At 39.6% G+C, this 17,417-nt stretch overlaps 1 protein-coding gene across 1 annotated transcript in view; it reads left to right on the top strand.

The window, feature by feature from the left end:
• The window catches only part of C2H1orf21 (chromosome 2 C1orf21 homolog), a 247,779-nt gene that overhangs the window by 203,974 nt on the left and 26,388 nt on the right, over nt 1-17,417 (top strand). Inside the window, exon 4 of the mRNA XM_037825181.1 lies at nt 15,828-15,904. Coding sequence (XP_037681109.1) covers nt 15,828-15,904 — 77 coding nt within the window. The remainder of the gene's footprint in view (nt 1-15,827; nt 15,905-17,417) is intronic.

Here is a 17,417-nt window from a genome sequence, read left to right as displayed (position 1 = left end):
AACTCTGCCATTTACAGAAGTTCCACAGGAGAGAGGAAGTAGCTTTGGATTAAAGACCAGGTTTTTTATTCTGCCACTAACAGTATGACCTTTATCAAGTCCTTTAATCTCTTTAGACATTAGTTACCACTGAAGAAGGGACTAGATTAAACCATCTTTAGAGATGACTTCCTTGCTCTCTAATACTCCACAACATTAGGAGAAAAGTGTTTTGGGACAAAACTTTCAGGTTGACCTGATTACTTTTCAAATCAAAATGGCTCAGAGACACTACATACTACTACTGCCACTACCAAGTTTACAACAGATTAATACGTCATGAGGATAAATTCATATATTTTATTAATAATATCTTAGAATTATTGAATATCTACCATGTGCCAGGTGCTTGTGTTATCTTATTTCATCTCATTTCATGAGAGAATGATACCTAACGAGATAGATTCTTTTACCCCATTTTACAGAAAAAGAAACTGAGGCTCTGAGAATTTAAGTTACTTGCAAAATTGACAGTGAGAGGCAGAGCCTGGTTTTTGAAGATCTGGCCCCCTCCAGGCCCTGGCTCTGCAGACCTCACCGTGTGCCCCCCTCTGAACTCTGCTCTGTCCTCAGTAAGCCATTGCACTCTTCCTAGTTCCCTTGCACTTTCGGTGTTTAGTCTGATCTCATTGCCTCTCCCTGAAGAGGTGGGTCTCTCCCCCTGTAAAGTGGTGCACCGTTAGAGTCATAAACAAGCCAAGCCCCTCTCACAAAGCTAGTTTACTCTGAGGTCTCAAAGTCCATGAGCATGTAAAAGGCTCTGCGTGTGTGAAATTACACATTGTTAAATTCCCACATATCTAACGCCCTCCCTTTTATAGGCTGTGTAGTTTTTCCCAACACAGTTAAATCTGCAGATTACTGTTGTTTGATGGATTATGTGACATGCCAATTATTTTTTTAAGATATATTGGAGACATAGAAACTTACAAGTAAATATTTTAACAGCTCTTTGTCTACAAAGTTGCTTTCTGTTTAATGTGGATCTTGGTGTGTATAAAAATAAGGAGAGGGCATTTCATAGATTTGATGAAGTAAACAAGAAAATCTTTTAAAAGATACTTGGAGGAGGCTGGAAGTAAAAACTCCCTCCAGCCTCTGTTGTGCGTGACGTAGAAGGTCTCACGTGACATGATGAGTGTTACATTTGAGAGAGTAACTGTTGACATCTATTACTGTTATTAACAAAACATTTATAATGAAAATATTTCAAAGGTATTTAGAGTTAAAGTATGTTAAGCTCTTTTTCCTTCCTTGAAATAACTTTATTAAAAAAAACCAAACCAAACAAAATGCCAAGATGTTCTTACAACACAGCTTCTTAAAAGTGAGGGTGTGATGGATTATATGGTGTGTGAGTATATCAGAATAATATTTTATTTTTTTAAAAAGTGAGGGTGCCCATGTGCTTGGATGGATGTTGTTCCTTGCTTTCCTCTTCTCCCACAGAAGTGCAAATGTGATTTTGGTCAAGGCTGCTAAAAATAGCATTCTCTCTTCCCTTTGGCAGCCCCTCTCAGTACTCCAGCTCTTATTATCCTCCTCCTTTTTGTGCCTGCCTTCCTTTTGAGTGAGATTGATGTTGCTGAACAGAAGAGCACATGGGTGAGGGAGGGCAAATGTTCATTCATTCAGTCCTCAAACAAACATTTATCGAGTACCTATCCTTTTCAACAACTGGATACAAGGACAGATAAGACCCTATCACTGTTTACAAGGGCTTACATTCTATTTTGTTGAAGCATTTAAAACAAGCTGCAGTAAGAGGAGGCATGTGTAAACAGTGTCAGGAACAGTGAGGGAGAGAGTGGTTCCCCAAGAGGGTGAGGGTGTCATCATGGTTATTTCTCTTTCCTTTCTTCACAAGGCTGATGGAGTGTTTCCTGCTACTTTGACTGGCTTCTGCAGTTCCCGTTCATAGTCTCTGGAAGGATTTGAAGTTGTTTGGATGATACAGAAGCAGCAGAACAGTTGGTGGTTCATTAATTTGGACAAGGGAGCAGCAGTTCCCATTGCAACTTGTCTCTAATCTCCATCCTCTGCAGTCATTAAATGAAAGTGTGAGAATTTTCTAAAGTAGGTTTGCATGTCCTGTTGTGCACAGATGAGCTGAATTCTATTTGCCTCAAATTTGGTCAGAGGCTGCACTTTCCTGCTTGGAAGGTTACACAAAGAACACTGATCCATTCTAGGTTACAGTGTTCTCTTTACAAAGAAAATTCTTAAAGAGACAACTCCCTGATTTGGAGGGTTTTTACAGGGAACAATGATGATAGAAACTAACCAGGTGCTTGTTTGGAGACTGGGGCTGGGGGTGACAGAACAGGGAACTAGGGATGGGGAAGGATCCCACTGTCATTAATGCAGGAAGAGGCCACGTGGAGAGGATCACGGCACAGCAGTTTGTCCTAGGACGTGAGCCTAGGGAATCCAAGAATTCAGGTCTTCTCAACCCAATCTTTAAAAAGAAGACATACTAACACCCCATCTGGCCCATCCAAAACACTCCCCTGGATTGTGGTTTCCTCTTGACCACATATAGAGTATTTATTTGAGGAAAAAGCTGCCACTTAATTATGTAAGAACACCCCAACCTGGTCAGGAACACCCATGGAAAAACCTAGAACAAGGGCTCAAGTAGAGATGGCAAACAAATCTAATTCATACATATGCAGTGGTATGCTGATTAACTGGCTTTATGGGGGTTAAAAAAAAAAGCACCCCAATTTGTAATGTCTGCCAATTCCCATAGTGTAAATGCTCCCACCAAGGCTGATTTCAGACTACTAACAATTGCTTGCAAAATTCCTGAACACTTAACAATTATCTCTCAAAAGTAGGAGCCAGCTCCAGCATACCACTGGAAATGTGTTGTTTGTCTAGCATAAATAACCTTTTAGAAAATTTGAATTTGAATGCCTTTGGAGAGGGCATATTCTTACCAGTTGTATCTGGTCCCACCGTTCCCTCTTGTTTGCTCCCTGCCATTTTATACCTTCATATTACTTGCCTTGCCTTGCCTTGCTTTGAGTTAAGATGGACAGTTGCTCTTAGCCATGGCCATGGGGTAGGGGGTAGGTGGCATTTCCAGGGCTCCAGCGGCTATGTGCATAAGGCTCTACCAGAATTTTATCACTTTGCAGTATCTTTTCTAAATGACAAATTGTGTTACTAAAATTACATGTGCCTTCCTGGCCTCCACCTTACCTTTAAGTGTTGGAAGAGAAGGCTGTCTCTTCCAATTCTCTGAGTTAGAGGATATGTGGACTGCTCCTTACCTCCACTCTAATTAACTTATATAGATATAGTTGTTTTTTAAGGATACAAAATAATTATTGAAAGAGAGGCAGATGCAAAAAATCCTCTTTTCACCAATAATTCTCTGACCTTGGATAACTTACAAAATCTCAGAGCCTCTGTTTCCTTAATGTTCTCATGTGTGATAATACTACATATACTTGTTGTGAAGACTAAATGACAAAAAGTTATTGTTATTAGTCATAACAATAATAATTGCCAACATCTGTTGGGCTCTTACCACATGGCAGGGCCTGTGCTTGGTGTTTTGTCTGTACTAACTCATTTATGGCCTAGTGTGGCATCTGCACCTGAGAAGGGGACCACTGATGGCAGCTATTATTTTAATTGTTGTTGCTACTGTTATAAGAGAATATAAGTATCAAGGAATCAAAACCTGTATTTCTCCATTGTCGTATTATCACAGGAAGATCAGCTAAGGGCTCCGTTACATATGGCCTTGTGTAAGAAACGAATTAAGCCTGATTGTCTCTCTCCTCTAGAATTTTATCTTCCATAATATGGATCTCTGAATAAAAGAGAGAGAATGGGGGACAGTAAATTGGCAAATGGACCAGCAGACATGTTTTTGTTTTGGTTTAGTTTGTTTTCTGCCCTCAGCATGCTTTCTACCAAATGACTACTTGACAGCAGATGTGGCATTCACATTTGTGAGCTTTTGTTTCAGTAGCATGCTGAAATGAAATTTTGAGAAATAGAGAAAGCCTTTAAGATTTCTATTCAATTTTTTCAGGAAACCTTGGATTATGGTAAAAGCTCAGCTTTAAATTATCTTTCATGTAGTAAGAATTTACACTGTGGTATATGCCAGAAAACAAGGCTTTTTGAGAAATTATCCTTAAGAAAAGTGGGTGTCACCTTGTGTTCTAGTTTGCTAATGCTGCCGGAATGCAAAACACCAGGGATGGACTGGCTTTTATAAAAGGGGGTTTATTTGGTTACACAGTTACAGTCTTAAGGCCATAAAGTGTCCAGGTAACACATCAGCAATCAGGTACCTTCACTGGAGGATGGCCAGTGGTGTCCGGAAAATCTCTGTTAGCTGGGAAGGCACATGGCTGGCATCTGCTCCAGAGTTCTGGTTTCAAAATGGCTTTCTCCCAGGATGTTCCTCTTTAGGCTGCAGTTCCTCAAAAATGCCACTCTTAGTTGCACTAGGGGTATTTGTCCTCTCTTAGCTTCTCCGGAGCAAGTGTCTGCTTTCAGCGGCCATTGTCAAAATGTCTCTCATCTGCAGCTCCTGTGCTTTCTTTAAAGTGTCCCTCTTGGCTGTAGCAGCTTGCTCCTTCTGTCTGATCTTATATAATGCTCCAGTAATTTAATTCAGACCCACCCTGAATGGTGGAAATCTCCATGGAAATTATCCAGAGTCATCACCCACAGTTGGGTGGGGCACATCTCCACGGAAACACCCAAAGAATTACAATCTAATCAACATTGATAGGTCCGCCCACACAAGATTACATCAAAGATAATGGCGTTTGGGGGACACAATTCATTCAGATTGGCACACCTTGTATTTGAGTCTCTGGGGTACTGAGCCTTCTCTCATTTTCTTTATTTTGAACACAATACTGAGGGGGACACATCAGCCTAAAACAGCTTTAGTCAGTGATCATTGGATACTTACAGAGATTGCCTGACAAAATCAGTTTTGTTTCTGAATGAGAAAAAAAAATTCATTCTAATCTAATCACTAAGTCTGTGTGTCATTGTACACAGCTCTTTAACAATTTTTTTGAAAGATTAATAATACAGTAAGTGGTGAACAGTGTGGAGATCACCACTACAAAATGGGTATTTTGGCTTGGAATTAAATTTTCAAGATTGCAACATCCAAAAATTCAAACTGCATTTTATTTGAAACAAATCAGAAGTGAAGAGGATATACCCTGGAAACTTTAACAGACTCAAAAAGTTAGTGACTTTAAGCGATTGTAAAAACTTTGAAGTCAGATGCATCTGAAAAGTTTAAATTGTTTCATGAAGTATAAGTGTGAAAAAGTAACATTTCTACATTAATATGATTTTTACATAATATATGAATTTAATATATTTGTGTAGCTAAATTAACTATAAATTTTAAGTAGTCATCTGATAGATTCAATACATCCCTAAAATATTATGTATTTAAATTTGCCAGGACATGTTTTTGAGGATCTTCTCTCTGGGAAAATGAGAATTACGTGATATTCAGGGTGTATGATTTATCAAAGCTCTGAAACATGTATTTGACCATGTTTTATCATACTAGTTCAACTACCACCAATACCACCCTTTCCCCCCGCCCCCGGCCTTTTATTGTAGTAGTTAGTGTTTCACTTAAGCAGAGAGACAGGGCATGAAGGAAAAAGCAGCTGGAGCTAAGATTTATTTCCTAGTAGAAATTAGGAGTGAGAAGCCTGAAGAAAATGAGATCAAACATTTAGAAGCCTTTTTACATAAAGTAAGCTTAGTAAACTGAGGCTTATTATGTCGCTAATGAACTCCTAATTTGAAAGAGTTTTCATAAAAGAACCTCAGACAGAAAAGAAATGAGCGAGGCAAGGAATGGAGCTCACGTGCTCCCATCGTTTCTTCTGGGCGCGCTGTGATGACGTCAGACCGCTGCACGGGCGCCAGTCCCACCACTGTCCCCTATCAACAACAGGTGCTGGGCTCAAGCACCTTGTGGGAATACTCACCAAATTCAGAGGCAAATGTGGAGAAAGAGCAGCATGGGTATTGTTCTAGAAAGCTTCTAAAAGGTAGAAATGATAAGCAAATAAACTCATGGTAAACACACCCCTTTAATGCATTTCAGGATCAATTCTGCCTGCAAAGTTTGAAATGAAGATATTTCTGGAAGCACATTTCTCTAAAAGAAAAGAAAAAGAGTAGTGCTTACTCTTTACTGCTTAAATACCATATTTCAATTGTAGAGAGCATTTTCAATCCATTCTAGTTATAACCAGTCTTTTCCTAGTAGCCTTGGGCTAAAAGTACATCAATAATGGAACAATGCCAGATTTGGTTATTGACTGTCAAGATGGTGTACAGAAATCTAGTGACCAACTCTACATTGTAAAACAATCATACCATGACAGAGCTGACACTTGTATTAGCTAGAAAGCCTGGGGGCACTATTAAAACATCACTTCACATTTACTCTTGACTTCTGACTGCTGCTGGGTAGAGGGTGTGGAAGAGAGTATATGGGCAAGAAGCTACATTTAGAATCAGCCAGGACTCATTCCAGATGCGGTGGAAGAAATAATAGATGAAAAAATCAATTGCTTTCACTAGTCAAAAACATGAAATTCCTGTATATGAGAACATAAAAAGGTTTTATAAATATGTATATGAATAGAAATTCTTTTTTAAAAAAATAATAGAGTCCACAAGCAGAAGAATAAAAGATATGATAGCTATTGCTTTTCTTCTCCCAGCAAGCCACCTTCTTGGTAACAGATGCCACCTCCCTTTCCATAGGAATAGGCACATGGCTGAAGGTAAGCCAGTCAGGGTTTCCCTGGATTCTTGTAATTGGGGCTAGTCGGGAAGACCCTCTTTCCTGTTGGGTCACAGAGTTGGAAGGATTGAATCCAGGGTGACCAGGGGATCATGAAAAGATGAAACCAAGGTGACAAGTGTAGCCAAGAGACAGGGAAAAAGAGGGCATTGCTTGACTACTTCTATCCAATCATTTCTGAGATCAGATCTACTCCTGTTAGATAAGTCAATAAATTCCTTTTTTTGGCTTGAGGAAATTTGAGTTGGGTTTCTGTCACTTTTAAATGTACCCTAACTGTCTTAGTTTGCCAGGCTGCTGTGTCAAATTCCATACCGTGGGTTGGCATACACAACAGAAATTTATTGGCTCATGGTTCTGAAGCTAGAAGAAGTCCAAAGTCAAGAAATCAGCAAGGCTTGATTTCTCCCCAAAGACTAGCATTCTTGTACAGCCTGCAGACAATCCTTGGCGATGTCCTCTCCTTTCTCGCAACAGTTGAATCTGGCAGCTCAGATCTTGCCATTCATTGTTAACATCTGTAAAACCCAGTAGAGTGATGGTGGCCCAGCTAATCAGCATCATTCAAAAAACAGAAGATAAATATTCCTTTGTCTTTGAAGGATGCTGTGTCCTCTCTCATGCAAATACTCTTGAGAAATCAAATATAGAACAGCAAATGAGATTGGTTCCTTAGAGAATACTCTCACCCTGTGGGTACTTCCTAAAAGCTGGAATGATTCTATTTACTTTATAGTTACTTTATAGTTCCTATTAAAAAATACACATACACACAATCGATGGGGTTTCCAGGAAATAATGCAGGTTAGTGTGCACTTTTTGTTCTTGGCATGGCAGTCTTGGAGCTTACATTCTTTTATGGACCATGTATTTTGGGTTTTTGAAATAGGTTCTCCCCACCCCTCAGAAAAAGCAAACCAAAACCTCGCATCAGTGGAAAAGTCAAACTATGACCCGACAATCAAAATAAATCAGAGTTTTCATTTCAAAGATGTCATAATGGACTATAGCCTCTCATAACTTAAAAAAATATATGTTTTCTTATCTAGAGAAGATGGTTTGATTGCAGTTACCTAGTTTCAGTGAAATCCCTGTATTAAAGATACACAGTTGTAAGTCAATAAAAGACTATACCTCCCGCCCAGGTCCCCCCCCCAAATCTCCTGATTTTAGTTATCAAATTATTTACCTTTTTTTTAGTTTTTATGTAGTTTCTGAAATGCACATGTGTGTGCGTGCACACACACACAGTTTCTGAGTAGGGAAGGCCTTTGAGGGTTCTTATTTAGAGCTTTTGTGTCTTCACTTTGGGCGGGTCCCTCATTAGCAGTCCCAGGAGCTATTTATTTCTTCAACCCTGCTGCTTCTCTCCAGGCTTCCAGCTTCCTGCATTCATCTGGCCTCTGGGATTTCTCTCTGTGACAGAACTTCCTACAGCTGGTCCCTGTTCTAGTTTGCTAATGCTGCCGGAATGCAAAACACCAGAGATGGATTGGCTTTTATAAAAGGGGGTTTATTTGGTTACACAGTTACAGTCTTAAGGCCATAAAGTGTCCAAGGTAACAAATCAGCAATTGGGTACCTTCGCTGGAGGATGGCCAGTGGTGTCTGGGAGACCTCTGTTAGCTGGGAAGGCACGTGGCTGATGTCTGCTCCAAAGTTCTGGTTTCAAAATAGCTTTCTCCCAGGACATTCCTCTCTAGGCTGCAGTTCCTCAAAAATGTCACCCTTAGCTGCACTTGGGGTATTTGTCCTCTCTTAGCTTCTCTGGAGAAAGAGTCTGCTTTCAACAGCCATCTCCAAACTGTTTCTCACCTGCAGCTCCTGTGCTTTCTTCAAAGTGTCCCTCTTGGCTGTAGCTCCTCTTCAAAACATCACTCACAGCTGCACAGAGTGATCTGACTCTGCCCGTCGGATCATTTATATGGCTCCACTGATCAAGGCCCACCCTGAATGGGTGGGGCCCCGCCTCCATATAAATATCTCATCAGAGTTATCACCTACAGTCGGGTGGGGCACATTTCCATGCAAATATAATCAGTACCAAAACGTCTGCCCCACAAGACTGCATCAAAGAATATGGCTTTTTCTGGAGGACACAATACATTCAAACTGGCACATTCCACCCCCTGGACCCCAGAAAATCATATTCTTTCCAAATACAAAATACATTCATCTCATCACAATATCACAGAAATTTAAATCATTTCAGTAACAAAAGGTAAATACAAGATTCCATCAAAATCAATTATAGGCATGGTCGGTCCTAAGGCATAATTTTCCTTTAGCTGTGGATCTGTGAACTTAGAAGAACTTATGTGCTTCCAAAATACGAAGAAGGGACATTCGTAGGATAAACATTCCCATTGCCATAAGGAGAAAAAGTAAGGAAAACAGGGTTAACAGGACCAAAACAGTTCCTAAAACCTGCAGGACGAACTCCATTAGATTTCAAAGTCTGAGAGTCATTTACAGAATGAGGTTGTATCCTTGGGTCTTGAGAGAGTGGGAGTCTAACCATTCCTAAGGGCCTTTTTGGCAGCCCTTTCCTCTCCAAACGCTTAGGCGAGTGCTCCAACATTTCCACACACTGGGGAGACCACCTTCTTGGCCCCACCCTCCTCAAACATAGGGGCAGCTCCCGGATTCCCTTCCATCTCCGGGTCACACGCTCAACCCCTTCAGAACAGTGTGGTGGCAGCCAGGCTCTCCCCAATTCCCTGGGAATGTGCTCCACCCTCTTTGGGGCTTGAGGTGGCAGAACATTTCCTGAGCATCGAGGTGGAAGGCCCACCCTCGACCTCCAGGGCAAACTCACCCTTTCCATGCATGTGGGCTGCTCTGCTCTCTCAGCCTGAGACCTCTTGACTCCAGACCTCAACCTCCATGGCTCTGTCTTTGAAGAAATTTTTCCTTCAATTTGTTCCTTGTCTTTCTCCTCCAGTCCTGACCGGCAGCAGCTCCATCTGTAAAGATCTTGCAAAAATTCTGTTGGCTTCACATGAAGCACCAGGGGTCAAAGCCATCAGACAATACGACTTTCCACAAGTCCTTTATGCTTAACTCCTTTTCCAGTCTTGGCTTGTACTGAAATGGCGGCTGGGTTCCATGTTTGGTAACATACACTCATTGGGCTGTAGCTTCTGGGATTCCACCCCTTGGAAGCCTGTAATTTTCCAAGCCATCAGCTTCTGGTTTCTTTGAACCCAAGAGTTCAATTTTAAGTTTATCTCTCTCCACTCGCATTTTACTATAAGCTGCAAGGAGAAGCCAGGGTACATCCTTCACACGTAGTCTGGAGATCTCCTCAGCTAAGTATTCCAAGTTGTCACTTTCAAATTCTTCCTTCCATCTGACACCAGGACTCAATTTTGCCAAATTCTCTGCCACTTTAAAACAAGGATCACCTTTCTTCCAGTTTGCAACAACACATCATTTCTGTTCAAGGCCTCGTCAGAAGTATCTTTAGAGTCCATATTTCCACAAACAGTCTCTTCAAAGGAGTTTAGGCTTCTTCTATCAAGCTCCTCACAATTCTTCCAGAATCTTCCCCTTATCCATTTAAAAAGCTGTTCCAACATGTTTGGTATTTGCAAACTCAGCAGTAAAAGCACCCCATTCCTGGTACCAAAATCTGTTCTAGTTTGCTAATGCTTCTGGAATGCAAAACACCAGAGATGGATTGGCTTTTATAAAGGGGGTTTATTTGGTTACAAAGTTTCTTAAGGCCATAAAGTGTTCAACGTAAGTCATCAACAATCGGGTACCTTCACTGGAGGATGGCCAATGGTGTCTGGAAAACCTGTGTTAGCTGGGAAGGCACATAGCTGGCATCTGCTCCAAAGTTCTGGTTTCAAAATAGCTTTCTCCCAGGACATTCCTCTCTAGGCTGCAGTTCCTCAAAAATGTCACCCTTAGCTGCACTTGGGGTATTTGTCCTCTCTTAGCTTCTCTGGAGAAAGAGTCTGCTTTCAACGGCCATCTCCAAACTGTCTCTCATCTGCAGCTCCTGTGCTTTCTTCAAAGTATCCCTCTTGGCTGCAGCTCTTCTTCAGAACATCACTCACAGCTGCACCGAGTTCCCTCTGCCTGTCAGATCATTTATATGGCTCCACTGATCAAGGCCCACCCTGAATGGGTGGGGCCCCGCCTCCATATAAATATCTCATCAGAGTTATCACCTACAGTCAGGTAGGGTACATTTCCATGCAAATCTAATCAGCTCCAAAACGTCTGCCCTGCAAGACTGCATCAAAGAATATGGCTTTTTCTGGGGGACATAATACATTCAAACTGGCACAGTCCCAGAAAAAGAAAGCAAGATTCCTTCCCACACCTCCAACCCAGAACCAACTTCTAAAGGGAAACTTAGAGGATTACGGCTGACTAAATCCTCTCAGACTCAGTGAGATAAAAATGCAAAGACGTGGAGAGAGAAAAGGAGTTGCTTCTCTTACAAACAGGGATGGTGTCTTCTTCCAGCTCCTGGACATGTTGTGTTGCTTCCTCCTAGGATTCTGGCTTCTCTTTTGGGAGAGTCCACCAGGAGGCTGGTGAGCTCACTGCAAGAGCATAAATAAAGTTGGTTTGATTTGTCTTCAGCAACAGAGAAACTAGGAGTAAGTTCACTCCAGACCCTGACAACATGTTCTACTCATAAAGAAATAAAATTATTTCAACGGAGAAATTTGTTTGATTTGCTGTTTAAACAAACCTGTCACTTCCTGGCAGAAGTTTGAAAACATTTTTAAGAAGTGGATGGATGCTTTTTTTCAATTGATGGAGCCCCTTAGTCTAAAATAGTTTAAATGTTTGCTACTCTGGTGAGCTTCCCTGTTGACCCTGGAAGCAGCTCTGCAGAACCCCCAGACTCTGTTTGAAAACCACTCTGTGGAAGACTAAATGCGGGAATCCTAAGTACAAAGGTGTCTTCTTCTGAAATATAAGTTCTCAATTTTTTTTTTTTTTTTTTTTTGACTAAGAAGCTCCTATTTAAAATGCAGATTCCTGAACCTCAATCCCAGAGATTCATGCTTGGGAAGTCGTGCAAGTCATGCGTGCGTGACTGGGGAGGAATTTATATTTTAACAGGCACCCCAGATGATTCTGTTTCAGATGTGGATGGATCTTAATTTAAAAAGCTAGGCTGTAAAAGCTGCATGAGACTCCATAGCTTCAACTTAGTCCTAGTTGGTCCCAGTTTATTTTAGGTAGAGCACTTCCTTTACAAGTATCAGATACCATTGTAATAGTTTCCTTTGCTAAGAGAAACAGTATCTTAGTTACCTCTTCCATCATGTCCCAATTTAATTCCTTCTTCCTATTCCTGGAGCTCCCCCACTCCTTGTAGCTGCATGGCTCTCCACCCCTCTATTGGGTTTACTCTATCTGAGCTGCTTCTAATATTGAACACACATCCCCACAGATTCTTCCAACTTCCTCTTTCCTCCAGCCCTTGGTAGTTTTGTTTCTTTTTGTTTCTTTGTGTCATTTAAAGAGACAGATCTTTTTAGCCCTCCTCTTTCCCCAACAAGCAAACTCCAAAGTAGAAGTTTAATGATGGCTATAAATAAATATAAAACTGACTTTTTTCATGCAAATACAGCCAAAGAGTAAATATATAATGCTCCCGTGTAGTAAGATCTAGCTGCTGTGGAGGGTACAAAGAAATATGAGAACAAATCTAAATAAATAAATTTAAACTAAGTAAAGACCACAATAAGACACCACTGCACACCAGCTAGAATGGCAATAATAAAAATGTCAGTACTGAGTGTTGATGGGGATGTGGAGAAACTGGAATCACCATGATAGGAATGTAAAATGGTGCAGCCACTTTGGACACCAGCTTGGCAATATCTTAAATAGCTAAACATAAACTTACCACAGAACCCAACAATTCCACTCAATAGCTAGCTACTCAAGAGAAATTAAAATATATCCACACAAAGACATGTATGTGAATGTTCATAACAGCATTATTAATTAATAATAGCCACAGACAAGAAACAATCCAAATGCCCATCAGCAGGTGAATGGATAAACAAAATGTATATTCACATATTGGTGTTTTCAGCAATTAAAAGAACTAAAATGTTGGTATATGCCACAACACAGGTGAACCTCAAAAACTTTATGCTACACAAAAAGTGCCAGCCACAAAAGACTATTGCATGATTTCATTTTAAGAAATGAAAAGGCAAATCTACAAGACAGCATATTGCTGGTTGCCTGGGGCTTGGGATGGGAACAGGGGTTTACTTGCAAATGGGGATGAGGATACTTTTCAGGTTGAAGGAACTGTTCTAAAACTGGTCTGTGATAATGGTTGCACAAGTCTTTAAATTTACTAAAATCATTGTATTGTACATATATAATGAGGGCTTTTATAGAATATAAATTATACTTTTATACCTCATGTAAAGCTGTTAATTTTTTCAAAATAACTATGGTCAAGCTGTGGTCTGTTGACCTACTGGGGTCCCTTAGACCTTTTCAGGGAGGCCAGGACGTCAGAACTGTTTCATAATAATGGAAAGAAGTTATATGCCTTTTTTCACTGTGTTCACATTTGTTCTGATGAGGCAAAAGCAACATTCAGTAACACTTCTGGTCCCTGAGTCTAAATCAAGGCAGTGGCATCAAACCTTATTGGTAGTCATTATATTCCACACCACCATGCGCTCACAGTAGAAAAATAAATCCCAGTTTCAATTAAGAATGTCCTTGATGAAGCAGTAAAAATTAATTTTGTTAAATCTTGTGGCTTGGATGCCTATCTTTTTAATGTTCTGTGTGATGACATCAGAAGTATGTATAAAGCATTTCTCCTGCATGCCCAAGTAAGATGATTATCTCAAAGAAAAGCAGTTCTGCAATTGTTTGAGTTGCAAGATGAACGAGCAGTTGTTTTTTTATGGTGCACCATCTCTATTTTCTTTTAAATGCCTAGCAGACAAATTATGGATATTCAGACTTGGGTATGTGGCATACATTTTCTCAAACATGCACAAAGAAAGCCTGCTGTTTCAAGGAAAATGGAAAACATTTCACAGTATTTGTTGCCAATGATAAAATTCAAACTTGAAACCGAAAATTAGAATTTTGGCAAACTTGTTTCTACCACCATAAGTTTGACAGCTTCTCAATATTCAGAGACTTTCCTGATGAAATCAATGGCAATTTTAACAAATGCATTTTTTTCATGTTATAATGAAATGTGTCAAATTTTGGAGAGTAAAGATAAAAGAGTCCTGATGCTAAAAAGTTTGAGAACTGCTGCCTGGTGGTTGATAGCATGGACTCTGGGGCCAAAGTGCTTGAGTTTAAATCAGTGTAATCCCAGCAATTCCACTGATTACTTACATGATCTTGGATAAGAACCTTTACAATGATTTCCTCATTGTAAAATGGAGATGATAACAGTGGCTGTCTCAGAGAGGTATTGTGGACATATATATGAGTTAATAAATGTAAATAATTTTGAGTATTAAAATGAGTTCATATGTAAATCACTTAGAATAGTGCCTGGCTCATAGTATGTGCTCACTGAGTTGTTATCTTGGTAAGTGATAATTTGTAAAAACAAAAATTACATTACAAATGTGCGATAGAGATCTCTGTAAAATTATACGCACATAGAAATCTCTTCATAATTATTTGTGTAATTTAATGGGAAATCTGGACCTGTTTTTCCTCCTTTGCCTCGGCCTCACCTTCGAGCCTTTGGCTTCCTGGAACATACAGGCCAGTGGGTGATGTAATGAGGACTGACTTTTTCTCCTTTCTTAGGCGGGTCTGCCCTGCCCATCCATTGGTTCTTTGTTGCTTGGGGTTTCATTCTTTCCTCAGCAATCACAGAAAATGGTTTTCAAGGAAGATTTGGTGAAGCAATGTAATTACAAGGGTACAGTTTAATAAATTAAATACAAAGAGAATGCAATTGTATATCATTTGTGTTCTTTGTATAAGATGCTGCTTTCCTGCCTTAGCAATGTTTAAAATGAGGTGTTTCATTTAAACTCAACAAGTTTGGGAAGTCATGTGATAAGAGGGAAGAAGTACAAGAGTCTGTCAAATCAAGTATGTCCATTTTCAATGCTTAATCCAAACAGGCACAAAGGAGGAAACCTGCATCTTGAGTCCTGCAGAGAGACTCCATTTGAGCCACTGTTAACTCTGTCTTTTAAAAAGAAGTTAAACATTTATTGACATCATTCATTTATGCCATCAGTATTAGCTGAGTACCTCCCACAAAAGGCCAGATTCCCATAGAGCGGTGAGGAGAGGCTGTGGGCTCTGCCCTCCTGGAGTTTATATTCTAGTGCATAGGAGTTTTCCTACTTTCTTACACCTTCTTTATCAAAAATAAAATATTTCATCTGTTATTCCCTGAGTACATCAGCAGAGGGAACAGTATATATTTCATACTTCTAAAATACTTAAAACATTCCTGAGTTTAGTGTAGAAAGATAAGATACATTGCAAGAGAATGCTAACACTTGTTTCTTTTCCTAGAAAAACGCTAACAGAATTACCATATTTTTAGAGTACTAACTTCATACAAATAAGCTCACGTTCCATGTAAATAACAGCCAGTAAGTCATTGGAGTTTCACTGACTCTTTTCCTCCTCAGTTTGACACTAGAATCTTCTGTTATTCTCTTTGTATTTTCAGTAACCCCACCTGAGAATTAATATTAGTGGCACATTGTTATCTAAACAGAGTCATAGCTGTTATAAAGCTAATTCCTCTTTTCATGACTTAGTGCTCCCTTGAAATGTCTGGCAGGTTCTACCTGTACTGTGTAACATCCTTAGAAGGACTTTTGCTCTTCTGAAGTAACCAGCTGTGGAGAGTCCCAAATAGATCTAACAGCTCTGTGAAGAAAACTCGTGCTGTTGTTTTGTTGCTGATTCTGAACTTGTCTTTTACATGTGTTGTGCTTATGTGTTTCAGGAAAAAAGTGCCAGTTCAAATGTAAGACTTAAAACTAATAAAGAGATTCCGGGATTAGTTCATCAACCCAGAGCAAAGTAAGTTCTAGTTCCTGTTTTCTTTATATTATTTTTAAAGCTAAAAATGTTTTCAGCCTGAGTTCTATTTTGCCTACTGTTTGTCTTCCAGCTTCTGGCTCCTTCCCCTGTAGCTTTTTCTCTCTCTGTGACCTTCCCCATAAGACCATCACTGATAGAATTAAGACCAATCCTGATTCAGTAGGGCCATACCTTAACTGATGTAACCTCATCAAGACGTCCCATTTAGAATGGGTTCACACCCACAGGAATGGACTAAGTTTAAGAACATGTTTTTTGGGGTACATAGCTCCAAGCCATCACATATGACTGCACGATCAAGAGTCCCATAGTATAAGGTTGAAGAAGCAAAGTAAGTTGCAGTATGTGCCCATATATTGTTCCATTCATATAAAGTTCAAAATTAGGCAAAACTAAGATAATGTGTTGTATAGAAGTACATTGTAAAATAATAAAGAAAAGCAAGCAAATGAAAAGACATAAAATTCAAAATGGTGGTTCTTTCTGGTGGGAGGAAGACTATGGGATCAGGGGCTCGATTTCTTAATCTGGATGGTGGGTGGATGGCTTTAATTATTATTATTCAAAAATGTACAAATAGCATTATATGTTTTCTATATGTTATGCATTTCACAATTTAAAAGTTAGGAAAAATGAGTACCACTTTCTGCAAATTGTAGTTTTCTAGATTGCTCTAGAATTGAATCTACCTTGGCAATGAAATATACTTTGTATGACTTTGAAACAAACCTCCTTTTCTTCAAAGAGGCTGTGTTATCCCAGAGGCTACATATTTCTATTATAGTGTTCCACCTTAATATGAATGAAATTCCCAGGAACTGATCAGACTTGTATATTTGACACGGTCACCCCAGCCCAACATAAATTTGACTGTGACATATATGTATTATATATGTACATGTATTACATGTATATAATAGTAGCTGATAAATGAAATTATCTCTGGGTTCTTCCCCGGGAATTGAAACAAAGATAACCTAGTTCATAATCGCTTTAGCCTGGCTCATTGTCTGTGGAATTGCTACAGCCATGACCACCATGATATGATGGTGAGGACACTGAGGGAGTGGTGAATGACATCAGTGATTTAATTTTTACTTTCAAAGAAAACTAGATATTGTAAAATCCACTTATTTACAATGTCGCTGTGATGCTAAAACTGGTTTTTCACCTTAGGTAAATGCTATGCTATGATAACCTCCAAAATTGCCTTCACTGCCAATCGCTCTCTCTTTTTTTTTCATCACTTAGCTATACAATCCTCATCACTCTCCATTTTAAACAATTTTCATGACCCAAAATATCTTGTAGCTCCTGTCAGCTCTCAATTTTATTAATTGTCCCTAGTATTTGTAATACTAGTATGGTATTCTTATTAATTATGGGAATAATTAATTATCTCCTTTATCTACACTAACTTTATCTGCCTTTGGGGACAACAGATACTTGATTATACAGTCAGAGCTTCTTTGCATCAAAACCATTTGATATA

The sequence above is a fragment of the Choloepus didactylus genome, chromosome 2 (assembly GCF_015220235.1).
Source record: "Choloepus didactylus isolate mChoDid1 chromosome 2, mChoDid1.pri, whole genome shotgun sequence".
Taxonomy (NCBI): Eukaryota; Metazoa; Chordata; class Mammalia; order Pilosa; family Megalonychidae; genus Choloepus; species Choloepus didactylus.
The sequence above is the reverse complement of the archived record's forward strand: the minus strand, read 5'-3'. Positions and strand labels throughout refer to the sequence as shown.